Raw genomic sequence first — 26588 nt, forward strand, 5'->3', positions numbered from 1 at the left:
AATGCGTGCTAAAACCCAGAGTCAAAATGCAGTGCTCAAAGTGCAGACCTTTGGAGAGACTAACATTGGAGAAGATTGCCAGCTATATGCTGTCTCCCAAACCCACACTACCTGAGTGGAGAAAGCAGTGCTCAACCCATCCTTTAAAGAGCTCTATTTATTTATTTGATTTCTATACCACCCTTCCAAAAATGGCTCAGGACTAATCAGGACTTTCTATCTGGTCAACGAGGGCTATGTACCAACTATATTAAAAGATGCTGCAGTGTGTCCTTTACTTAGGCTGAGTTCACACAATCACAAGGATCCTAGTCAAAAGGTTAATGAGGACTGATAAGCCCTGTGGAGCTGATTGTGTGAATTTCAAGGCAATTATGGTCAAACTGCTCCAGCATCAATCAATCAAACAAACATTTATTTCGGTCTCTGACCAGCAAAACAAAAGTAGACAAAGACATTTAACAAGCATTAATGAACTATGTTAGTAATCCATCCAATAGTGTACCATTTGAATTAGATGTTAATATCTGTCTGGTTCTATTGACCACCACTCAATTTGGCCACATTATAGGAAATGTCAGAATCCTGGTCAGAGAGAAGAAAATAAACATAAAACTCACCTGACCAGCCTGGGAGATTTCTTAAATTTAACCATGATAGATAACAACCTGGCATCCTGCACAAGAGAGTGCCACCTGGCTATCCTGGTTAAATGCTGATAAACTGGAGCGGTTTGACAGGCCCTGAAAATGTTTTTGTTTGTTTGTTTGTTTGTTTGACAAGGTGCCCGAGTGTATTGTGATGACCCAACTCTAGATTGTCATAGTGTACAACTTATATACCAGAAAATAGGTAGGAGAGTGTGACCCTGCTGATTTTGATAGCATCCCATGGTATCTTTCTAGATTGTCTTGAGGGGACGGGGTTGGGGTGCAATTTTTTGATAGCTCCATCCATACCCAGAGGATAAGTTCAGTAGGTGGTGCTGGGAGGCTACTGCTACTGGACTACCCATGGTCATTGGCATATGGGGTGCTGCCTTCCATGTTTTTCAATGCACACTCAATAGTCAGTTAGCTTACTGAATAATTTTGCTTTAAGGTTTTTGTTTGTTTTTGCTGTGTGCTATGTGAATTCTTTTGCCCGTGTTGATGGCATTGTTAATTGCAGCTGGTTACTAATTTTGGTTATGTTTAAGTGTTTGATATTTTATTGCTGAGATGTAGTCTTGTTAGCCATTTAGCTCCTTTTCGAACAAAACTTACAAAGTGATACAACACATGGAAGCAAGGCTTAAGATATGGCTTTAGAAAATACTGCCTTGACAAAACTCAGGAATATCTACCTTTATTACATACAGACTTAGTGCTGAGCTGTTCTTTCCCAACAACTCAAACACCTCCAACCAGTAGGGTTGTGCGAAACGTTTCGGATACAAAATGTTTTGTACCCAAAATAGCCCGTTTTGGGTGTTTTGTATACAAAACAAAACGTCCCTATTTCGGCTACAAAACGTTTTGTTGTTTCAGACCTCCATTTTGTAGTGATCTCTGAGTCAGTCTCCATTTTGTGTAAACTTAAAAAATTCACCAAAAAAAACAGCCCTTTGCCCAATTCCTTTGAAATTTGGGTGGTAGCTTCTACCCATTGAACACTACCACGACCACCCACTCTTTTTGCCCTGGGACCCTTTTTAAAAATCCAAATCAATTTGGATTCGGATTCTGAAAATTCAGCAACAAAACAAAACAGGGGTGATTCGGATTCTGAAAATTTGGCTACAAAACAAAATGGGGGTGTTTTGATTCGGATACAAATTGAAACGAGAAAATTCCAAAATGCACACCCCTACCAACCAGTGGAGTTCAGAAGAAATCAGTCCATTGTCTGGTTTTGGAAGCCCTCATAAGTAAAAGGTGGAAAGTTGGGCAAGCATGAAGTTATTTCTGAAAGGCAAGCAAGGTGGTTGACACTGCAGGAAGTAGGGTCCTGCTGGCCAGTGAAGAAAACACTGTCAGGAGAATACATAGAAGGATCATCATCAAAATAGTTGTTGGGTCTCAGAAGGAAGCCAACCACATTCCCAAGTGTCACTGTGTTGGGCATGTCCTCAGCATGTGGAATATGCAGGAATCCAGTAGTGATCCAGGCAACCAGATCCTAGCAAGGGAAGAGAAAAAGAACCGTGTTTTATTTGGTTATCTAAGGGGAAACCTGGCAAGTGGACATGTTGGAAGGATCACACATGTGCAGATTCAGAGAAACTGAGCTGGTGTGGGAAAACAAAGAGTAAGGCCTGGTAGCTGAGAAGCGGGTACATATTTCTCTGGGGTTTGGTATAGCCTGGTAGTTGAGAAGGGTGTGTATATTTCTAGTTTGCTACAGCTGCGGTAATTCTCCATCCCTTTTCTTTGTCCCACAAACAGCAGCCATCACATTTTAGGGATGTGCATGAAACTGGCGGAGGCCGGTTCAGTGGCGGGTGGGTGGCTTTAAGGGTGGGGGAGGATGCACTTACACACACACCCCACTGCATTTCCCCCACCGGTGCACATCTCGCTAAAAGCCCATCGGGATGGCAGTGTACCTCCCTGTCGCCCTGCTCCAACGTTATCCGGAAGTAACCAGAAGTAGCAGCTGCGACTGCATGTGTCGCTCACGAGTGCACATCACATATATCGTGCACATGCACCCAATGTGTGTGCGTGAGCGACATGCACAGTCGTTACTTACAGTTACTTCCAGATAATGTCGCAGTGGGGCGGCAGGGAGGTACACTGCTGCCCCAATGGGCCTTTAGCAAGACATACGATAGTGGGGAAAACGCAGCGGGGGTGGGTGGGTAAGTGCATCCTCCCCCCCCTTAAAGTCCTCCCCACCCCCACCGTCAAACCCTCGAGCCGGGCAACGTTTGAACCAGTTCGGAGGCCCGTAAAACTTTCCTATCACTTATCTGATAATATGTTCATGCAAAAAGTACGTTTTAAGTTGTTTTTCTAAGTTTAGATGTATATTTTGTAATGGTATGTTTTCTTTCTTTAACTATAACTTTTATCTTGCTTTTGGAAAAAGAAAAGGGATTAGCTATGTTGATTAATGAACAATAAGCCACAGCAGGGAAACTCTTTCTTCTAATCTGCATGGGCCATCTGCATGTGCCTGTGAAATTCTCCTGCACTGAGCTGGTTGTGAGCTCTTAGGACAGTTTCCAAGCTTACATTTACCAATGTAATGTGAAGGGCAATGCAATTTATGTGTATGGAAGAATCGGCAGGGTTAACTATTCCTGTTCTTGCTGGTTCCCTCCTGCATATGCCTCCAAGGGCATTTTCCACCCACTCAAGCATATTTCCAGTCTTGGAAATCACCTAGGATGTTCAAAATGGCCTGGAGGGTATTTAGAAAGCACCACACCCTGACCATTAGCAACACTTGGCTGATCCCAGTGTGAGTTTGGGTGACAGCCCATAAGGCCCAACAGCACTGTAGAGAGATCACAACTCACCTCATTGACTATGGTCTCATTGTTTATGAAGTCAGCAAAAGCAACTGAAGGTGTCCATGGGTCCATCTGATTATAGACACTGGTGCTGAATGGTTCGTTCTCCTTCCGCTTAGTGACAGCCAGCTTGTACCTGATAAGCACAACAAGAGAAGCATTGCTGATCTAAGTGAGTGGGATGCCCACATTCCTGGAGAGGGAGCCCAGTGATAAGCTGCAGTACAGACATTCCCAGTATGGTGGATGCTTTCCTTCTTCTCCAATATGACTACAGCATTGCAAAAATCCCAACCAAAAATCCTGAGTTTAGCAACAGGACCCTTGCATCCGTCTTCTCATCCCAATGGGTAATTTTTAAACAGAGGAGATGCCTTGGTTCTGACGTGGGAACCTCACCCCTTAAAAATCACAGCTGTGTGAGTATAAGGACTCACACAAGGTACAGGTTATTCAGTGCTAACTGACAGACAGTTTGCACGTGCTGTGAGGCACCCCGTTTCTCTCTTCATATGTTCTGTGGCTAAGCTCTGGCACTGAAAAATAAGCCCTTGACAAAGATCCAGCCTTTATTTATTGGTTTGCTTTTCTATCCTACCTTCACCTGGAAGTCCCAAGGAAGCCAACAACAAAATTAAATACAGCATACAAAGCAACAGTAAAAACAAATTAAAAGCAAACCATCAAAGAGTTAAAAGTCATCATTGCTATGCTGCCTTGGTTGCCCAGTTCCCCAGCAGTGAGAAGTTCCAGGGGGTGTAGAGCAAGTGAAGGCACAAAGAGCAGAACCTCTCCTACAGATTTTAAGGGGTGGGCAGCAACACACGGATGTCTCCTTAAGAAAGGACCTGGGGCCCAAACCATATAGGATGTTAAAGGTGGCAACTAGCCTTTGAATTGGACCTGGGAAAAACTGAGAAGTGGATGTGATTTGAGTAAGTTTGGAGTAATATGCTCGTATGTATGTATGTATGTATGTATGTATGTATTACATTTATATCCCGCTCTTCCTCCGAGGAGCTCAGAGCAGTGTAAATGCTTATTTTTATCCTCACAACAACCCTGTGAGGTAGATTAGGCTGAGAGATACATGACTGGCCCAGAGTCGCCCAGTGAGTTTCATAGTTGAATGGGGATTTAAACCCGGGTCTTCCCAGTCCTAGTTCAACATTCTAACCATTATGCCTTAGCATCAGATACAGTTTTCACATACTCCTCAAAGGCAGCACTACACAGAGCATGCTGCAGTAATCCAAATAGGATCTGATCAATGCCTGGATTATAATAGCCACAAGCATTATCCAAGCCTATGTAACATTCCCAAGATTACAGGGTTTTGTCCGGCCCAGTGAATAGATACTCCCAAGGTGGAAACTGGAAAGAGAAAGAGTGATGGGCATACAGACTAAATAAATATGATGAATGTGCACTCCCCATTACTGAAAGTCATAAGACCTTTATGTTTAAGGAGGGTGTTCAACCTATCATTATTATTATTGTTTACACAGTCAGGCAGGTGTTATTGACTGGTTTGTTTTATCCAGACATCGAGTCCTTCCCAAGGACTCTGAATGGATGGCTGAATTTTATTATCAAGGTTGTAGCTGTTATTATTACAGATATCATCACAGAATATAGGCTGTTCCCAGTAATGTTGCTTTTTGTAATTGGCTGATGGTGATTTCTGTGGCCCCTATGGTGTTGAGGTGCTCTTCAAGTTGTTTTGGAATTGCACCTAGGGCACCAATTACCACTGGGATTATTTGGGTCTTTTTCTGCCACAGCCTTTCAAATTCAATTTGTAGATCTTTGTGTTTTGTTATTTTTTCTGTTTCTTTTTCTTCTATTCTGCTATCCCCTGGTATTGCTATGTCGATTATTTTAACTTGTTTTTCTTTCTTCTCGACTACAGTTATATCTGGTGTATTGTGTGGCAGATGTTTGTCTGTTTGTAGTCAGAAGTCCCATAATATTGTTGCATCTTCATTTTCTATGACTTTTTCAATTTTATGGTCCTACCAATTTTTGGCTACAGGTAGCTTGTATTTTTTGCAGATGTTCCAGTTGTTATTAGTATTATTATTACTATTATTATTTTTATTATTTTCATTTTATATCCCACTCTTCCTCTAAGGAGCCCAGAGCGGTGTACTATATACTTAAGTTTCTCCTCACAACAACAACCCTGTGAAGTAGGTTAGGCTGAGAGAGAAGTGACTGGCCCAGAGTCACCCAGCAAGTATCATGGCTAAATGGGGATTTGAACTCGGGTCTCCCCAGTCCTAGTCCAGCAGTCTAACCACTACACCACACTGGCTCTAGGTTTGAGCACCTAGAAATTAGTCACCTACCTGCCCCAACTGATGGCGCGCTCCATTGGGTCTGTTTCTGGCAAGTGATCCCCAGAAAAACTGACTATCTGGATCCGATAGCCACGTTTATGGCCCCACTTGTTTGTACTATTGGCTGCAAAATATATGTATCGGGGCATGCTGTCATGAAGGCGGAAGGCGGCCTTGTCCTCAGTATCCAAGACTTTTTTTACCATCCGCATTTGGGGGCGTTTATTCTCTGGACTCCAAGGAATCTTTGCTGTTTGGAAAGTCATGTCATTGGCTATCAGGGAATTTTTCACACCTAGAAAAGGAAACAAATTAGTAACACAAGTGAGAAACCATATTCTTAAGCTGCTTAGTTAGTCTATGTCCACACAAATAAAGCTTTCCCAGACATGGAGATACAGTGATGCTGAATTTCCGTTTGTCATAGGAACATAAGAAGCTGCTATATACCAAGTCAGACCATTGGTCCATCTAGCTCAGTATTGTCTACACAGACTGGCAGCAGCGTTTCCCAAGGCTGCAGGCAAGAGTGTCTCTCAGCACTATCTTTGAGATTGCCTGTGAGAGAACTTGAAACCTTCAGCATGCAAGCATGCAGATGCTCTTCCCAGAACAGCCCCATGCCCTGAGAGGAATATTTTACAGTGCTCACACATGTCTCCCATTCAAATACAAAACCAGGGTGGACCCTGCTTAGCATGCTTGCTACCAGAAGATCAGCTCTCCTCCTGTATCTGCAAAAACGAAAATGGGCAAAAGTATCAGGGATTGGGAGAGAGGGAGAGAGAGCATAAGGAACTACAGAAGCAAGTTTGATGCAAGTATCCTGATTACAGTGAACAGGTAGTATTATTTAGGGCAATGTAATTTTTAGGATAACCACTAGGAGAAAATAATGGATGGTCCGGGGCCATAAATTGGTAAGTAGATGGAAAGGAAGCTATTTATAGCACAGCAGCAACATGATTGCTACACGACTGGTGAGAAAGGGCTGGAGGGAAAGCAGGGAGGAAGGCTGCTAACACTTACCTCCCCTCAAACAGTCCCTCTGCTCTGTTGGAAGTGAAGGACTCTGTGCTGTCTCATGTCTCAATGAAAGAGGAGGGGGACAGATTAGTGAGTCATAGGGCTAGAGGGGTCAAGACATTGGTCATCCCTTCTCTACTGCTCTGACACTATCCCTTTGATATGTAAATTGCTACTCTCAGGGACTTACTTGCTTACTTCCTGCCTTCCACTTCCTTCTTCCCTTTCTTTGCCCTTGCAACACCCATGCTCCTCTCTCCCTGCACCATGTGTGCAGAGATGCAGAATCCATCCCTCTGCATCCAGCTAGCTAGCTAGATTAGAGATCCTATCTCTCCACTTCACTATCTAGAATGGAGTTCACTAATAAAGACTCCTTATATTGATTGGAAAGTATGAACTGGCTCCAAGTTTCTTTTACTCTCAGCATACACGCATGCCTCGGCAGACTCTGCTGTGTTGTGCCTCAGTGCACTCTGCTGTAATAGAATGGTATCTCTTACCAGAGAGAATTCCCAACATGCTCCTGCTAGGCGGGTGGATCGCCCGCCCAGACAACTGTCAGTTGCATCTGGCAGCACAGAGGGTCGGGGTCTGAGAACTGTAGCCCACCACCCAAAACTCCCACAATGCACTGCATGAGTATGTGGTGCATTGTGGGGATTTCCCCAACACTGGCCATGGACCCCACAGGGGCTGCCAGGTGACCAAAATATGAGGTTAAGAACTTGTTCTCTTAACCTCATTTTGAAGGAGAGGTCCACAGGTGGGTTTGCTGTGGCAGCAGCAACCACTTGCCTCCCGCTGCTTCTCATGAGCAGGCAAGAGCGATCTGCTCTTGGCTGCTCATGAAAATAGCCTCTAAATATGACAGTAGTCCATAGTTAATATGAACCCATTATCATCTTGTTTACACAGTCAGACAGGTGTTATTGACTGGTTTGTTTTATCCAGACATCGGGTCCTTCCCAAGGACCTAGGATGGCTGGATTTTATTGTCAATGTTGTTGTTGTTATAGATATCATCGCAGAATATAGGCTGTTCCCAGTAAAACTGCCCCTTGCAATTGGCTGATGGTGACCCCTGTGGCCCCCATGGTGTTGAGGTGCTCCTCAAGGTCTTTTGGAACTGCACCCAGGGCGCCTATTATTATTATTATTATTATTATTATTGATAATAATTCAATTTCTATACCGCCTTTCCAAAAATGGCTCAGGGCAGTTTACACAGAGAAATAAAAAATAAATAAGATGGATCCCTGTCCCCAAAAGGCTCACAGTCTAAAAAGAAACATAAGATAGAGACCAGCAACAGTCACTGGAGATACTGTGCTGGGGTACTACTGTGCTTCAAAGGCATAGTGATAAAACCACAGTTACAAAGTAGTAGTGCTGTTTCTTCAAGATCTCCACATGAAGAACAGGCTCTTAATTCAGTAGCAGAATGGGGAGAAAAAATGCTGGGGGTTAAAAGAATAATATAATATTAAAACCAAACATCAATTGTGTTTAATAATTCAAAAGCCTACTATCAAAGTCTGCTTGGGAAGAGGGTGGAGAAGATATGCTAATCTCTGAGACAAGATGCTTCAACTGTGTACAAATTCTGACATGACATACTCTGTTTGAGGCATGTGGTTCCCACCGCTGGTTTTAACAAAACTGGGTGACATCCAGATTAACAAAATGTGGGCGTTTCTCAGTGAGAAGTGTGAGTGCTGTATACTCAGCAGTACTGAGTTCCCGACTTACGCAGCATCAGACCCTCAGGGACATATTTTCAGGTGACACAGAGTGCTTCCAGGGAAAGGAGCAATCACTGAAATTCCCTTCCCCCACATGATTGCTGATGCTGAGTTGGTCAAAATCTTCAGCAGTACCAGGTGTTTCTCATTTAGCAAACCACACTTGGTTAGTCTGCATTTCAGCTGTTTTCTTTCAGGGGAAATTATCATCAGCTTTGACAGATCTCAAACATTTCATTACAATTCCTGCTCTTCCTCCAAGGAGCCCAGAGAGGAACCATACATGGTTATGTTTGTCCTCACAACAACCCCGTGAGTCAGAGGTGTATCTAGGGAAAATAGTGCCTAAGGCAAGCACTGAAATTGCGCCCCCTGTCCAAGCATCTGACACCCATCTTTCAGATAACTTCACCATAATGTCAGCTGAAAAATACAAGTCAAGCTTGTTAATCTTTTAATATTTCAAAAACTATTTAGCAGTGGACTTAGCCAGACCAAAAAATGCTGGAAAACTACAAATTTCAGTATGCGGGGGCTCATGAAATACCCAAATACTATTTGGAGATGTACTTGGAAAACTAAACAGAGGTGCCTGTCTAATTCTCTACTATGCATTGTAGCATCACCATTACATAAGTTTTAAAAATAAATGGAGAATTTGACTTTTCCCAGATACTCTGAAAATAATTAAAGGATATGCAAAGTAAACTGAGTCACTGCTTGGAATATATTCTAGTCTTTCAGAAAGACAGTTAAAATGAGAGAAAGAGAGCAAGAAACTCCCAGTGGGCCTTAATACTAAGGATTTCACACTGATTCAAAGACAAACTCACCATTAATAGCCACATTAGCAAGACATCACATTTAACTCACTTATCACAAGAAGCAAAGTAAGAGCAAATGAATACAATCCTAGCTCATAAGTGTCAGCTCAGTATTCACAAGCCCTGATTCTCTGTACATAGTGCCAATCTGAATATGTGTACAGTCTCTTATATTATATTATTTATTTATTTTTACCTGTAGCCCCTTTGGGGGGCTTCCTAAAGGCTGGCGGAGTTTGCAAAGGTTCCCCCTCACCCCACTGGCCTCTAGGGCCTCGCAGGGACCATTTGATCGTGTGTGGTGGCCATTTTTAAAAATAATCTTTTTTTTTAAGGCCACTGAAAACAAAATGGCCACCGCGCATGCTCAAATGGCCTCTGCAAGGCCTGGCATGACCTAGGGCCTCACAGAGGCCATTTTGTTTTCAGCAGCCATTTAATTTTTTTTTTTAATTTTACAAAATGGCGCCCCCTTCAAGTGGTGCCCGGGGCACGTGCCCTGCCTGCCCTACCCTAGATACGCCCCTGCCGTGAGTTAGATGAGGCTGAAAAATAAAAGGCTGGCCTAGAGTCACACATTGAGTTTCATGGCTGAATGGGGATTTGAACTCTGGTCTCTTTGGTCTTAGGCCAACACTCTACCCACTACACCAGCTCTCACTATGACCAGCTGCACATTAAATATACCATTTAAAAAACATTTTAGGAAGTTTCCACCTTCTAACACTGAGAAATGATGAACAATTTTGTAGTCTTAATTATTGTCATACTCAGTTATACTTATAGTATGCTAGCATACCACCTTAAGTGGCGCAGTGGGAAAATGCTTGACTAACAAGCAGAAGGTTGCCAGTTCGAATCCCCGCTGCTACTATATCGGGCAGCAGCACTATAAGATGATGCTGAAAGGCATCATCTCATACTGCACAGGAGGAGGCAATGATAAACCCTTCCTGTATACAACCAAATAAAACCAAAGGGTTCTGTGGGCGCCAGGAGTCGAAATCGACTTGACGGCACACTTTACTTAGCATACTACGGCACCTAAGAAACTGACCTGTGAACCAGAAAGCCCTGAGAAGTAAAACTTTGCCTCTGCCACGAAGCTCACAGGGTAGCTCAGGTAAGCTACAGCTCCAATTGACCTTGGCCCTCATTGGCAATATGGAGATGAAAAGACTGACTGATATGCCTTAGAGGAAGGGCTTATTTAAGGTTTAATGAGATATATGTGAATTACAATGAAACCTTTAAAAAATGCCACAAACACTCTAAATAAGTATTGTTAGAATGTTTTAAAAGATCAAGAGAGAGAAAAGCACTTTCAGTTATCCCTGTGTATCTTTTTCAAATTTAAAAGAAAGAAAAAATCAGTCAGATGTATCTCAATGTCCACGTTTACTCTGACATGATTGCCAGGATTGTAGATTATCATAAGGATCACTTCTTCAACCCAGTTATCAAGTCACCAAAGAAGAGGGATTAATTGGTGTAGCTGTGAGCATGTACCTGACTCCAGTGACTCTGTTCTAACACAGCAGAAACAAATTATTCATAAAATCAGGATAGAATCCTGCAGACACTCATAAAATGGAGTCCTCAAATTGTAACGGCATTGAGAAGGAACCTTAGAATTCCGCTCAAAGATGCAGTTGGAATTTTCATGCTTTTGAGGTATGAATGATTCACATAAAAGATATATGTTCACAGATATTTTCGCTGGGAAAGAAGATCTCCCAGGAATTTCCCAGACTATGGATTTGCAACAGGTTGCAAAGTGTGATGGGATAGTGCAACAGTTTAAAACCGAGAGTAAAGGGTTGCTCAATGCTGCATTGCAGGCTGGTGCTTATTCATACTTTTCATCCCCTGTAACGTATTTGCAAGGCAGGAGGTGTCCATATTCTCCTCAAAACATGTTCATCTGCCCCTCTCTCCTGCTCCATTTGGGCCAATGGAGTTGGGGGTCGGGGTGACATAGAGATTTTTATTGTTTTTAATTTTTCAGCTGACTTGAGCAAATCTGCCAGCAGGGTGAAGCATCACTCCCAAACAAGAATCATTGCATTTGTTTACATCATTGCACCCTTGCACAAATGATCACAGCCAAAATATATATTTTTTAAATCCAATGGCAGAGAGGAGGGAGGAACACCAACTCCAGATGAAGTGGTTGCCCAGCCCTGGCCCTGCACTTTCCACCCCTGCCTGCCTGCCTGGAAGCTCTGCTCCACAGGAGTAGGGGAGGTGGGTGGCTGCTGCCTGCCTGGCATCTCTGCCCTGTCTCTGTCTCTGCTCACCATCTCTGCCCACCCAGTGTCTCTGCATCCCCACCCCCACCCTCACGGGGGCATGGTGGGTGGCAGCAAGAGTGGCAGCTCCTCTGGGACTAGGAATCATGGGAAGGGGGCTGGTGCCTGGAGGAGCTTGAAAGCCCCAGGAGGTGCCTGGCTTGTCACTGCTGCCACCACCACTTCCTCTGCCTATCAGTGCTGGGCTGGAAGGAGAGCACAAGGCACCAGGCTGGAAGGAGAGCATGAGAAGGAGAGTACCAGCCAGGCGGAAAAGATGGGGAGCAACCTTGGCCAGGGCTGCAGGCAGGAGGAGGTGAGCTGCAGGGCTCTCCTGGGAGGCGGCGGTGCTGGCTTGAGGAGGCAATGGATGCTTTGGAAATGTGAAGCCAGTGAGAATGGAAAGGAATGGAAATATTGATATGGGATTGTAAAGGCTTTGGGGAAATTAGTGGGAGTGGGAGAGCTAGGCGACTGTTGAGTGATCAGAGAGAGAGAGAGAGAGAGAGAGAGAGAGAGAGAGAGAGAGAGAGGGTTTAAAGATTCAACAGCTCCCTACAATGGAAAAGTACTGCTCTTTCCTGCAATGCATTTACAATGTTGAAGGGTAAAAACACATCAATATAATTCAAAGCAAGGCATGGGAAATGTGAACAGCACCCTGCTGACAATGCAACGACACCGATGTGGAAGCATAGGCAATACGGAGGGGCACTTAGTGGAAACGTTGCGGACACGTCGCAGCGCGTAATCTGGAAAACGATCCAGTGTCAGACAGAAATTGCTTTAATTGGAGTTATTTACTGCTGGAGTTATTTACTGAAGAAACTCCCTATATACCCGTCTGCATTTTGCACGCTCAAATTGGATGTCAGAAATATATGGTCCCTGTTTGTGTTTACCCCAAAGGAAAAACTCCAGATAAGGAAAACAATTTAGTTATTTCTCTGTATGTAATCCATCAAGGATGCTCATAGTGAGGCTGTTCTCAGGAGCGGCCAGCCTGGGCTTGGCTACCCATGAGAACTGCTGAGGTCCACACAGATTCCGTCAGTACCATGGCACCAAACCCAGTACCGCAGCCCAGCTCTTAGCCTGGGTTAACAGAGCAAGTGCACCGCTAACCCAGGTCCTGTGATCATGTGTCAGCAGAGGCTGCTGGCAACCCGTGCTGACACAGAGATGAGCACCTAGAGCTCTCTCAGGGGAATTCCCCAATGCACCAGGCTCATCACACAATGCATTGTGGGATTGCCCTGGCCTCCGGAACACTGCACCAGTCATCACTGTGACAACCGTGTGTGCAGCGGTGTGGCTGCAGCCAGTCTGAATTGTCTGCAGAGAAGGTAGACTTAACTCTGTCTTCACCCTGCCCACCTGCCTGTGCGATCATGTGAAAAGCCCCCGTGTAAAGGTCCCAGCCCACTGTGTGGCAAACTGGATTTTAAGGAGGAATATCTTCTTTCACATGCAGCTTTTGTTGCTTTGATCATCCTCCAATGCCCTGGTTGAAATTTCCCCCCAGCTTCTCCACGTGGACAAAGTATCTGGCAACACAGAATATTTTCCTCCCCATCAATTGTGACATTGATTAGACACAATTAGGAAATCAGAGCTGCAAGCACCAGTGGCAACAAACCTACCCCCCATATACACACAGAGAGAAAGCTGGAAGATTGGCTGGAAGTTACAACTGTGAAACAAACTGCCTGACCTATAACTCCACTATTGGCCTGCACCTTAGCCTCCTCCAGACATTATTAATAAGCCCTGCTGTAGCTATGTACAGCAAAATGGAGGACGAGGAAGTCCCACCCTCAGCACGTCACTTACCCTCACGACCTGCCTCTCACGGTTTTGATGGGGCTTGTCTGAAGAGCCTTCCCCATGGTGGTGGGCACATCCGTGATTGTAAGGTTGGATAGATCCACCCTTGCAGTCATAGATGAACCCCACCATCACAGGGAGGGTTTTCCCCTCTTTAGACAAACCCCATTAAAACCATAAGATGCAGGGCACATGGGTGAGTGATGTGGCAGGGAAGGAACGTCCTCCCCCTTTGCTCCACCATACATGGTTACAGTGGGACTTTTGGATAACATCTGAATCAGTCTCTTCTTGCTCACCTATCAACCTAGATACTCCCTAATGGAACAGAGGCTACTACCTTGGAAGACATTATGCTCTCGGAAGGTCTGCACAGACACCCTAGGCTTCCCTTAATATTCAGTGCTTTTCATTAGTTGTCCCAACATGAGTCCTACTAATATCCAGAGGTTCTTGGAGGAATTTATAAATTAACCAAGATTGCATTCACTCTATTGTCTGCTGCAACTTTAATTACAAGGGGTGCAAGTCTCTCCTTGAGAACTGCACTCTCACTCGTTGTACGTGCTACTGGAATAGTTAGTATGGGAATGAAGAACAAAGTAATCCAGTCATGAAAGCTTCAACAAGGAGAACATTTGCATAGGTTACAAATTAGACCCAAGAAAAAATATTCCAATCTCAAGGAATAAAAAGATCAAAGCAAGCATTTTCTGTCACATATAAAACAGAACAAAAAGCAGCCACAGGATACCAGCAAGCAAAGCACTGAACAGACACAGAAGAAACTGAATTTTCTAAAACACATGAAACATGCTGCCACTTACCACCAATGTCCATATCCACTTTGTACTGAATGTTGTGGGTGTGAATTGTTCCTAATGTCCACTCTTCAACCCTGTTGCCAAATTCTCGGGCATCACCAAAGTAAAAAGCAGATAGAATGTACCCACTGGCATGTACCTTGACACCAACAGCTCCATTTTGATGAAATACAAAATCCCAGACATAGTCATAATTATCAACTGTAGATATAGATCTAAAAACCAGAACTGAGTCAACCAACCCTCCATATAAAGGAGTCTGTGCACTATCATAATGGCGTCGTATAGGCAACTCAGAATTCTGCTCAAAGATGCAAATAGAATTTTTGCGGGTGACAGGTAAGGATGAATCAATGAAATAGTGCCTGTCCAAATAGGTAGCCAAGTAAGGACAATCCACACCCTGAATGAGTGTGAAGGCATTATTTCCAAGGGTAAAGCTAACATCCATGTACCTGGTCAGCATTGCTGCTGGAGTGTTGGATCCATAGAGGGCAGTTGCATCTTGTAAGCTTAACTCGTAGATGATCCTCTCACCACTAAACCAGATGTCAAAGAGACGTGGTCCCCTGTTAGCATCCATCCCAAAGGCAAAACTCCAGCCCATGAAGACAACTTGGTTATTCCTGATGCTGTAGCGTGGGCCACGAGGCTCATAGTGCAATGGGCCTGGCCCCTTGTGTGGCACCCTCGACTTCAGGGATGAGTATCCACCATCAAGAGGAGCCTTTTTGACTTTAGCTACTTTAACCTGCCCCTGATTGAACTGTCTCTCAATATCTTCCATGTCCTCAAAGTATTGTCCATTATAGAACACCTTGAGCACCTTCCACTGGGAAATATTCCAGCTTCTAACATCCACCTGCACTTCCATTCCAACCGGATGCAAGTAAAAGCCAGAAACATTTTGGAAATGACCTAGCCAGATTTTGCGATCTCCAGATTTTAGCCCTGGAGGCACTGCACGGGAGTAAAAAAGATTGGCTCCATTGTAATCCAGCACCTTGTACATAAAGTTTGGAGCCTTGGGGTATTCCTTATTCTTCAAAAACGAATAGATTTCATTCATCTCATTTTTCAAAAGAAACCTTCGGTAATAAGGCAATTTCCCCCCGTACTTTTGCACTGTGACATCCTGGTGGTATGTTGGCTTTGGAAGAGGACCCACCACATACTCTGTGACATTTGGATCCTCCTGATTTCCAAAATAGACCACAGTCAGAGCTTCTCGTGTGGGCCTGGTCCCTTGATGATCCAGGAATTTCAGCACTTCTGCTTTGGGTGGAAGCTGAAGTACAATGGAATATATGCAATTGTCAGATGGCTTGGCCTGAGGAGGATCTACCAGTGGCACCCCCAAGTTGACTTGCAAGTACCTCTTCACTTGGACCAACTCTTCTGGACATAAGTCATCAAATATCTGGATGTGGACATCATGGTCTGTTTCTTCCAAGCCCACCTGTTGGGCCTGCTTCTCACAAATCATGGGCTTTTCTCCTTTCCTTTGGAAAACCAAAACTAAGATTAAGACGACAGCTGTGCATATAGCTAGGAGAAGACAAGGTAATTTCCATTTCATTTTTATCAGCGTTGTAGAGTGGCTTCCTTGAGTTTTGCAGAACGCTCAACAGAGTGAAAGTTGAATTAGGTTTAGTGTCCCAGTTTGTGGCAAACCACAAGTTTAAAGGGAATGCCTGTTATGCAAGTGCATTTGAAGCCTGTGTATCAAATATCACCTATAGAATAGTTCTCAAGAATCTCATGCAAGACAAGTAATTATGTATTAACACCCTTAATGGCATCATTAGTCAAGTCTGAACACCTTTATCATTTGATGAGTTGCAAGTTAGATAATCTTTAAATTACTCTTAAAGAATATGTTGCCTGTGGAGGTTTGTAAAATGAAGCTGTGTTTCAAGGGGGTGGAGCATTTTTGGAAGCCCTCTAAAGAAAGGAAAGCCTTCTCATGGCTGACTCTTGTTTCAGAAACACCACTTAAGTCCTAACTGAATTTCCCTAAACAAGGTTGTTTCCACACTAGGCCCCTTTTCTTTGGATTTGCCATCCTCTGTTTACTCACTTTAAGAGTATCCAGATGATGTCATATCTAAAGGACTGCCTACGTTAATGTGATTCTACCAGCCCATGAAAAAGGGAGGCTCTGTTATACTTGCCCTCACTTGCTGATGCTCATATGGTGTCCATGAAGCTAGTGGCCTTCCCATCCCCTAAGTCAAGACATTTTACTGTCTGAGGCAAAGGTCAATATGATGCCCTTCCCATCTGCACATTGGTGCTCAGCAAGCCATGCTGCTGGACAAGCAGTGCTGGCATGCATTGGCACTCAAAATATGTCAGCAAGCTGGGCAGTGGTGGCAGGGGCATCCCTAGTTCCTGTGGAGAGAAGGGAGTGCTCCTCTCGTATTGAGCAGCACACCTCAGTGAAGTGCAGAAGGGCAGTGGCAGCTGGCAGCAGAAAGTCCTGTGGGGAATGGCTGGGTTTGCTACCCTCACACTCCTCATCAGGGGCTTATGCTGGAGGCAACTACCTAACCTTCCTGGAAGGGCCATCTCTGCACCAGGCTCTGGAATTCCCTCCTTCAGGTGGGTCCTACCACCCCCTTGCTGCTTCCTTCCCCATGATCCATACAAGCCCAACCCACCCAGTGTCTGCTAAAACCCCATTTATCCTGCCAGGCCACTAGAGTATCAAGACATGGGGCTCTCCAAGGTGAGACTGGTGTTGAGCTGGTTTAATGTCACCTCTTAATAATTGATTCAAGGGGGGGGTAATGTGTCAGAAGCTGCCTGTTGCAGACCTGATTCGTTTCCCTCTTTATTGTGCCTCAGTACAGAGGGGAGGTACTTTCACAGTGACCCTGGTACTCTCCCTCCTGACGCTTAGCTCTTCAGCCCTGTCCTCAACAGGAGCCAGGGCAGTCGATCCAGCAATACCTCCTTGACATTCTCTCTCTCTGTGTGCATGAAATAGTCTATCACAATCTCTGCACTCTCATGGGATGCTCACTACTGCTCGCAAAACTGTGCCCTGGGTGCTTTCCAGATTAGACCCTGCAACGGGGTCACCGTGGATCTCGGAAGTGTGTTTCCACACTTCCTGTATTATGACACCACAGTCCCTACGCAGACAGCAGGGTGCCGTTCACATTTCCAATGCCTCATATCGAATTTAATCGCTGTCATATAGAGCTAGGATGTCGTATATCCAACATAAGAAAGTTGCTGACTTGGGGGGTTGTTAGTTTCTGCTAGACTGCTCCCCCTGCTGTTTACATTTCAAATGCGACTTCCCTAAACAGAGAGATTTTGCTGCTGTTGAGCAGCTAGACTGAAAATTGCCCTGGTCACACAAGAGCTTGTGCTGGCCATGTGTGTCACTCTACTTTGCGCCTCCCACCACTCACTGCTGGGCCAAAGAATAACGGCAGCATTGTAGTCCATACTCCACCGTCCTGTCCTTTCCACCTTGTTTTGCAAGTGAGTTGACACACAGACCTCCATCATTCTTGGGTGGATCCTGCTCACATCAGGAGTGCAGTGGCTCAAACGCTGGATAATTTGTATCCAGGTATTTTATTTATTTATTTATTTAGTTTGATTTCGCATCCTAAATAAAAACATTTATTATTTTTTTAAAAAACATTTTGTGTTTTAATTGTACAGTCAATTCTGGCCTTGTGGCCAGAAGACAAAAGCCAGGATAAATATTTGAACTTCAACGTATAAATTTCCAATCAATTAATTTACAGTGTTTTCTGAATTATCCTCCTGGTTAGTGATTTGTGCTGATTTTTTAAAAAATAAAATGCAATTGTAGCTCCAGCATGTTCATTGTTCCTTTGTGTTGCCAAAGGAAAAGGTTCCCAGCACAGTGGGGGGAAACTGGGAGGTTTAAAGATGAATATCCACCATAACATAAAGTTCTGACCAGTTTAAAGTGCCCTGGCTGAACCTTCTCCAGCTGCTCCATGTCAGCAAAGGATTAGCCAAAACGCCCTATTTTCTGCACCCTCTCCTGGAACACAGAGAGACTGCTGTGATACACCAGGATTTCTCTTCCACATAGGTGAATATTAGTGCAGTAACTTTGTATTAGAGCAGCCAGATTCGAGTCCCTGGGAGTTTCCAAACTGATTTACTTACAACCAAGATGCATAACTGGGCTTTGGGAAGTGCTCCCTGTTGAAATAGGAGTCTCTGCCTCTCTGGCAATTTTTTAAAAGGCACTGAAAACATATTTATCCACCCAGGCTTTTAATTAAATTTATAGTTTTAATACTTTTATAGTTGGGTTTTAAATCATTTTAATGTTTAAATGATTTTAATTGTATTATTGATTTGAAATGTTTAAATGAAATGATCTTATTTGTAAATGGACCAGAGATGCAAGTTCTGGGTGCTTTTTAGAAGTGTCTCCTGATCTGCAAGCATCTTTCAGCGGTAGTCAAGAACCTTCCCTCCTCACTTCTGCCCTATGATATACTGGTTGCATCCTGGCTCAGGCAGGAGACCAATCACGTATTTCATGACATTTGAATCTCCTTGGTTTCCTAAATATATCACAGCCAAGGCTGCTGTATGGGACAGTGACTACCATGGTCCAGGAATTTCACACCACAGCTGGAGGGGGAAGCTGCAGATTAATTTTAAATGCAACAGTCAGAGGCTTTGACCCAGCTGGCATCCACCAGTGGCACCCCGCAAGTTTCGCTCCAAGCAGGTGAAGAGCTATGACACTGGCAGATGATATGGCCACGCAAGGGTTGCTGATGCCCGGGAGTGACTGCTGCACTCTTCCTTCTGGGATGGGCACAGGGTCACCTGCTGCTGCCTGCCATTGTGGCCGGTCTGTCTCTCATCCTGCCTCCCTTTGCTGGGCCAAACTGAGTTAGTCCCCTGCTAACTGAGCAAAGAGCAAATTTTTGAAGAGGTGATTCTCTTTAGTTAGCATGGGGAGTGCAACTCGCCCTATCCATCCCCTCCCGTAGCTGTTGCTGGTGTCTGTCTTATGTTTCTTTTTTAGATTGTGATCCCTTTGGGTTAGGGTTGCCCTATTCTGGCTTTCCAAATCTGGGTGCCTAATGTGCATATTATTTAAATTGGCTTGAAATTAAATTCTGAGCAGAATAGTGACTGCACATTTTGCTCCATAACTCTGCTTCTGAAAGGGCTAGAACTTAGCTTTAAAAAAGGAAGGAAGGAAGCTGAAATCTGGGAGAATCTGGGTGGGCTAAGCAAGCTGGGTGAGATGCTTAAAATCCGGGTGAAACCCAGAATTTGGGGAGACATGGCAACTCTACTTTGGGGACAGGGAGCAGTGTTCCCTCTAACAAGGATTCCCAAATGTTGTTGACTCCCAGAATCCCCAAGCAAAAGCCATGGCAGCTGGGAATTCTGGGAGTTGTAGTTAACCACATCTGGGAATCCCTGTTAGAGGGAACACTGACAGGGAGCCATTTTATTTATTTACTTATTTATACCTATGTAAACATATTTATATCTATGTACATCGATTTGGGAACTTTGGTTGAAAAGCGGTATATTAATATGTGTTGTATTTGTATTCATATCCGTAATGATGTCACCACGCCAGTGCCTGCTTTCACTCAGATGTTGTAGCATGCTCACACCAGCACAGTGGTATAATTAGACTAAGGCAGGGTGTCCCAGCAAAGGAAGGCAGGCTGGCAGCAGTAGGTGGGAAGCAGGTCACCACCACTGCCTCCAATCTCAACCCAGGATTGCTTTCAATGTTGCTATGTCCCTGCCTCCTCACCTCCTAAACCATCTCTGTTGGATCAGCAAAGACCATGGATCAGCAAAGGCATAGTTTCTCTTTTCAGATCCCCAGTGGTAGGACCAGGCATTTTAAAGGAATGTTCACTGGTGATGAGATGAACTCAAAAGGGCACTTTTGAATCATGCAAAGGGGAACGCCTAACATACATTTTATTTATGTCACAATAATGAAATGTCACAGTGCATGTATTTTAATAAGAAATCATTGTAATCCAGGAAATTTAGCACTTATGTTGCTTCTCCACTCCATTACTCTACCTAACACCTCCACTACTGCAGTCTTGTGGGTGGGGAGGATGGGAGAATGCAACTCTAAATTACCGCCTAGAGATGTTTGTATCAGGCAGTATAGAAATGTGATTGATAAATAAACTGTTCCACCCGGCTTTCACTAATATTGAACTCCAAGGAAGCTCGTGTCTACCGTGAAGCTATATTAACCTCTTTTGACCCTCATGGAGATGAGAGTATCCTCTCTAGTTACCAGAACATTATGATGCTTATTTTTCCAGTTTTGACCAAATCCTGTTCCATTTTTAGTTATGCCTCTAGTTCTATATCCAAGGCATGGTTCGACAGGGATTGTCTAAATGCAAAGAGGGATCTGATTAGGGCCTTTAAAAGCCATGTGGCTGATCCCTCGACTTTTTCTAAATCAGAAGTTGCCATGAAAAAATCCCATTATAAACAGATAATAAGAGATAAGAAATTCACAGCTGCCAAAAGGAAATGGGCTCATCTTATTGAGGCAGCCAAATCTTCCAATCAAACTAACTTTTGGAGGCTGGTGTCTCCTCTATTGAGCAAAACTAAGTCTACCCCTCCACACTACATCTCAGCAGATGTGTGGGAAGCATACTACCGCTCTTTGTATAAAAAGGCTCCGGGCTCCGGGCACCGACGATAATTTGAATGTTTTAAAAGAATTACATCATTCTGAACTTCCTTGTTGGGACCCGGTATCATTCTCCGAAACTGATAAGCTTATCTCTTCTTTCCCTTGTGGCAAGGCCCCAGGCCACGGCTTTATTACTATTGATGCACTTCGGGCTAATCTTGACTGGTGGGTTCCCCTTCTCGCCTCTCTCTTTACATATATAGATCGGATGGCTAAAATCCCCCATGATTGGGATATAGCCATAATCATCCCTATTTATAAAAAAGGCAACAGCGATGATCCAAATAATTATCATCCAATCAATCTATTAAGTATCATTAGTAAAATTTATGCTAAACACCTCCTTCTTAAACTCATGGACTGGATTGATGAAGGCAATATTTTAGCCACTTTACTATCTAGAATGGAGTTCACTAATAAATACTCCTTATATTGATTTGAAACTACGAACTGGCTCCAAGTTATTTTGCCCTCAACATACACGCATGCCTGGGCAGACTCCGCTGTGTTGTGCCTCTGTGCACTCTGCTATTTTAGAAGGGTATCTCTTACCAGAGAGAATTCCCAACAGTTGCCACATATATAGGATAGGCCTGGACAGTACAGGAATCAGACATCCTCTCCAGGATGTAGGAAAAGTGCCATCCCAGAAAGCAAATGTTCAGGAATTTAGACAGGAAGACTGCTTTGACACATTTTACCCATTTTCCTGGTGCTTCACTCCAGGCATTTTAGCTACACGGAGTCAATGTGTACAAGCCCCCTATTCTTAACTCTTCTCTGGCACCAGTTTTGCTGACTGGCTCGTTTGGCTCTCTTCATATATGGCTCAGTAAACAACAGTCATTTTATAAATTGTTATTAAACCAAGTAAATGCTTTCATTTCTGACCTGCATTGGTATTAGTGTCATTGGCCAACACAATGGGCAACTCTGCATTGACATTTGGGGGTCACACTGGGGCTGCTGTGCAACTGGAAAGGCAGCCGACTGTGGCAGTGTAATGATAGAGGGCTGCAGTGGAATGACCAAGATCTGGTTCTGGAACGTTGCACAGAGCTCCTTCAAACAGAAACAACAGAAGTTTTAAGTCATTCCACAGGAGCTCCATCACACCACACTGTCTGGGCTAGCGGTGTGCACAAAACCAGGTAGCCCACTTTGGTCCATGCTCAGATCAGACTCGAACTGGACCAGGCATGTTTGGTTTTTCCAACCCCGGTTTGGTCTAGAGGCGGGCGGGGGGGCGTCGCGGGTATTTTTCTGTTTTTGTGTTGTTGTTGTTTAAAAAAATTAGTTCAAAAAAGAAATTCACTCACCACCACCTGGTCTGGCCCATTGGGCATGTGCGCAGGCCTCCAAAATGGCCACCGCCATAGGGGTGAGGCCCGGAATGGGCTGAAGGCCACCTGAACTGGGTGATTTGGCACATAATGGGGGGGGACATCTGGAGACACACACAAACACCCCAGCGGCTGAATATAAGCCCCTGGACTGAGTGGCGGTGAGTGAAATTTATTTATTTAACTAATAAAACATTCTTAAGTTTGTGAACCCACCCCCTGAATGGTCAGGGGGGCACGGAGTTTGGTCCAATACTGAAACAAACTGGGGTGTGTGTGTTCAGTCTGATATCTGACCATTGAAATGATGTCGAACCTGTTCTCATTTATCTCGTCTTGACTGCCTTGTACAGCAGCCCCAGCAGGTCAACACAGGGCTGCCCATCATCTTGGCAGTTGTATTTATGGCTTGTATTTGATTGCGTTTATTGGGGTGAAACATTCTTAACCTCTCAGGAGAGGTCCTGAGCAAAGACTACTACAGGGGGAAATGTGAAACAGCCGCCAAGATCCAATGCCAAGCACGTTTTTCAAAAAGTAAGGTTTTAAACTTTGTCCCCACCCTTGATGGTTGTGTCCAGGAATTATCTCCCATGAATGTAGTAACCTTACTCTCAAACAAGAAGTCCTGTAGAAGTTCTATCTTGCTCTGTTCCAACATCAGAAATAACAGGTTTATCTCTGCCCTAACTCACAGACATAGCATTCGATCACAGCTCTGAAAGTGAGCCTATAAACACAACAACTTTCACGAGGGTGGACCGAATGTAACAGGGCTTTTCACTGGGAAGGTGTGAATTTGATTTCCCTGGGAAGGTGGAATTCATGAATGCAGGGGTGGAAATTTCCCCACCCTTTTGTGTTTTTTCTTTTTCTTTTTTAAGTTCTGAGTAGGACTGGGTCTCACAGATTGCCAGCCTTGCCCCTCTACTCTGGAAAAGCCTACTCTGATTCCAGAGACATCCAGCATATTTACGTCCCAGGCAGGTACAAGGAACATTTGAGAGCATTATGCTTTCAACTGTAATTTATCCTGTTGTTATTTTAAAATTTAATTTTGGTTTTAACTAAGCTTTGTTAGCTGTATTACAGATTTTTGAATGAAAAGACAGCATTTACATTCTTTCCCACTTACTTGCTTGCTTAAATAATAAATAAATTAATGCTATAAGGAGAGGAAACTTCCCAACTAAGGAAATTTTAAGGGTGTTGTCACCTGTCTATTAACAATCACCACTTTCTCAATGTTCCTCGAAGAGTCAGATACTAAACAACACACACACAAAATGTTCCTGGTGACTCAAACAGGTAAGTTCAATATTTTACTCATGAGATATTCTGTAGGCCCTACTTCATTTCATATTTATACTGAATTAGAGTACGTGCTAAGAGAAAAATCAGGTTCTAATCTTTCACTTTGCAAAAACCAAACCTCCCAGCTTCTTACATCTTTGGTATCAGCTGTAGCCACATTCACTGAAGTTGAGAATTCCTGTGTTAGGAAAATGAAGGATATAAATCAGAGGCAGGGGAGGGGAAATACCCTCATTCCAAAGTCCATCAAATAAGGCACCAATGGCCAATAAGGCACCAATGGCCAAATAAGGCACCAATGGAGCAAAGAACTGGAACCAAATAGAGTTCCTTCCCTAACAATCACAGATAGAACATAGGAAGCTGCCATATACTGAGTCAGACCATAGGTTCATCTAGCTCAGTATTGTCTACACAGACTGGCAGTGGCTTCTCCGAGGTTGCAGGCAGGAATGTCTCTCAGCCCTTTCTTGGAAATGCCAGGGAGGGAAACCTGGAAAGTAGATGCTCTTCTCACAGCAGCTCTGGGAGCGGCCCCTAAGGGGAATATCTTACAGTGCAAACACTTCTAGTCTCCCTTTCATATGCAACCAGGGCAGACTCTGCTTAGCTTAAGGGGACAAGTCATGCTTGCTACTACAAGACCAGCTCTCCTCTCCTAGCATCTAGATAGATGCTAGCCACAACTGTTGTTTATTCTTTGAAAAGGCTAAGGGGTATAAAACTCTTAGAAATAGGATTTCTAACATCTGATTACAATACAGATGGCACTAGTTATTCACAGATGTTCCATTCTTACCTATAGTGGTGAATACGGAAACTGTGAATAAAGAAACTTACCCCTACGGGAATCCAGGGTTTAGGTTCCCTCTCTCTCTCTCTCTCTCTCTCTCTCTCTCTCTCTCTCTCTCTCTCTCTCTCTCTCTCTCTCTCAAAAACCAGGGGGGCATACATAAGAGAAATAAAGTAATGTGCCTTGTGCTCAAGGTCTCCAGCTCACAAGCAATGCCCCCCAAACCTCCAAGCGCATATATGCAAAACCTCCTTTGTTGATGCCGCAAATAATGAGGGCCATTTGTAATCACAACCATAGCCATGTACTCATAATCAAACCTTGTGATTATCACTCTTTCCTTGGCTCATGAAAAGAAGAAGGATGCAGACTTGCATTGCTGTAGGCTGCCAGAAGGAGAGTCACCAATCAAACACATAAATCACTGCATTTTCTGAAACTAAAAAAGGAGGCAGACACTTACCACCAATGTCCATATCCACTTTGTACTGAATGTTGTGGGTGTGAATTGTTCCTAATGTCCACTCCTCAACCCTGTTGCCAAATTCTCTGGCATCACCAAAGTAAAAAGCAGATAGAATGTACCCACTGGCATGTACCTTGACTCCAACAGCCCCATTTTGATGAAATATAAAATCCCAGACAAAGTCATAGTTACCAGATGTAGTTATGGACCTGAAGACAAGGGCGGAGTCAACCAACCCTCCATATAAAGGAGTCTGTGCACTATCATAATGGCGTCGTATAGGCAACTCAGAATTCTGCTCAAAGATGCAAATAGAATTTTTGCGGGTGACAGGTAAGGATGAATCAATGAAATAGTGCCTGTCCAAATAGGTAGCCAAGTAAGGACAATCCACACCCTGAGTGAGTGTGAAGATATCAATTCCAAGAGCCCAGCCTAAGTCCATGTATCTGGTCAGCATTGATGCTGGATTGTTGGATCCATAGATAGAACTTGCATCCTGCAAGCTTAACTCATAGACTATCCTCTTACCCCTAAACCGGATGTCAAAGACACGTGGTCCCCTGTTAGCATCCATCCCAAAGGCAAAACTCCAGCCCATGAAGACAACTTGGTTATTCCTGATGCTGTAGCGTGGGCCACGAGGCTCATAGTGCAATGGGCCTGGCCCCTTGTGCGGCACCCTCGGCTTCAGGGATGAGTATCCACCATCAAGAGGAGCCTTTTTGACTTTAGCCACCTTAACCTGCCCCTGATTGAACTGTCTCTCAATATCTTCCATGTCCTCAAAGTATTGTCCATTATAGAACACCTTCAGCACCTTCCACTGGGAAATATTCCAGCTGCTAACATCCACCTGCACTTCCATTCCAACCGGATGCACAAAATATCCAGAAACATTCTGAAAATGACACAACCAAATTTTCCGGTCCCCTGACTTCAGTCCTGGTGGCAATCCATGGGTATAAATCAGGTTGGCTCCATTGTAATCAATTACCTTCTGCATAAAATTTGGAGCTTTGGGGTATTCCTTATTCTTCAAAAAAGTATGGATTTCTTTCAACTCATTGCTCAAAGGAAACCTTCGGTAGTAAGGCAACCTCCCTCCATACTTCTGTGCTGTGATGTCTTGATGGTATGTTGGCTTTGGAAGAGGACCCACCACATACTCTGTGACATTTGGATCCTCCTGATTTCCAAAATAGACCACAGTCAGAGCTTCTCGTGTGGGCCTGGTCCCTTGATGATCCAGGAATTTCAGCACCTCTGCTTTGGGTGGAAGCTGAAGGACGATGGAATATATGCAATTGTCAGATGGCTTGGCCTGAGGAGGATCTACCAGTGGCACCCCCAAGTTGACTTGCAAGTACCTCTTCACTTGGACCAACTCTTCTGGACATAAGTCATCAAATATCTGGATGTGGACATCATGGTCTGTCCCCAGACTGCTCCCCTCCTGGGCCTGCCACACACATACCTTGGGCTTCTTCACTCCTCTTGTTTGGAAAACCAAAACTACAGTGAAGACTATGGCTGTGCATATAGCTAGGAGAAGAAAAAGCAATTTCCTGTTCAT

General features: G+C 44.1%; 2 protein-coding genes across 2 annotated transcripts; both read right to left on the minus strand.

Annotated features, from left to right (window-relative positions):
- Nucleotides 1-1617: 1617 nt before the first annotated feature.
- LOC128351351 (membrane primary amine oxidase-like) lies at nt 1618-22095 on the minus strand. Its single transcript, XM_053310828.1, has 4 exons — nt 21988-22095; nt 5851-6136; nt 3506-3635; nt 1618-2160 (listed from the first exon to the last, which is right to left on the minus strand). The coding sequence occupies exons 2-4, from the start codon at nt 6105-6107 to the stop codon at nt 1876-1878; spliced, it is 672 nt and encodes a 223-aa protein (XP_053166803.1). The 5' UTR covers nt 6108-6136; nt 21988-22095; the 3' UTR covers nt 1618-1875.
- A 2852-nt stretch (nt 22096-24947) lies between these two features.
- Nucleotides 24948-26588, minus strand: LOC128350618 (membrane primary amine oxidase-like). Its single transcript, XM_053309010.1, has one exon. It carries the CDS (start codon nt 26586-26588, stop codon nt 24948-24950), a length of 1641 nt encoding a protein of 546 aa, XP_053164985.1.

The sequence above is a fragment of the Hemicordylus capensis genome, chromosome 3 (assembly GCF_027244095.1).
Source record: "Hemicordylus capensis ecotype Gifberg chromosome 3, rHemCap1.1.pri, whole genome shotgun sequence".
NCBI classification, from domain to species: domain Eukaryota; kingdom Metazoa; phylum Chordata; class Lepidosauria; order Squamata; family Cordylidae; genus Hemicordylus; species Hemicordylus capensis.

Bases quoted from the DNA above. Each gene is read 5' to 3' on its own strand.
- LOC128351351 (XM_053310828.1), bottom strand. From the start codon at position 6,107: ATGACTTTCCAAACAGCAAAGATTCCTTGGAGTCCAGAGAATAAACGC. The intron at 3,636-5,850 runs GTAGGTGACTAA...TGTGCTTATCAG, and splicing joins CGCGCCATCAGTTGGGGCAG to GTACAAGCTGGCTGTCACTA. The intron at 2,161-3,505 runs GTGAGTTGTGAT...TTCCCTTGCTAG, and splicing joins ATGAGACCATAGTCAATGAG to GATCTGGTTGCCTGGATCAC.
- LOC128350618 (XM_053309010.1), bottom strand. From the start codon at position 26,588: ATGAACAGGAAATTGCTTTTTCTTCTCCTAGCTATATGCACAGCCATA.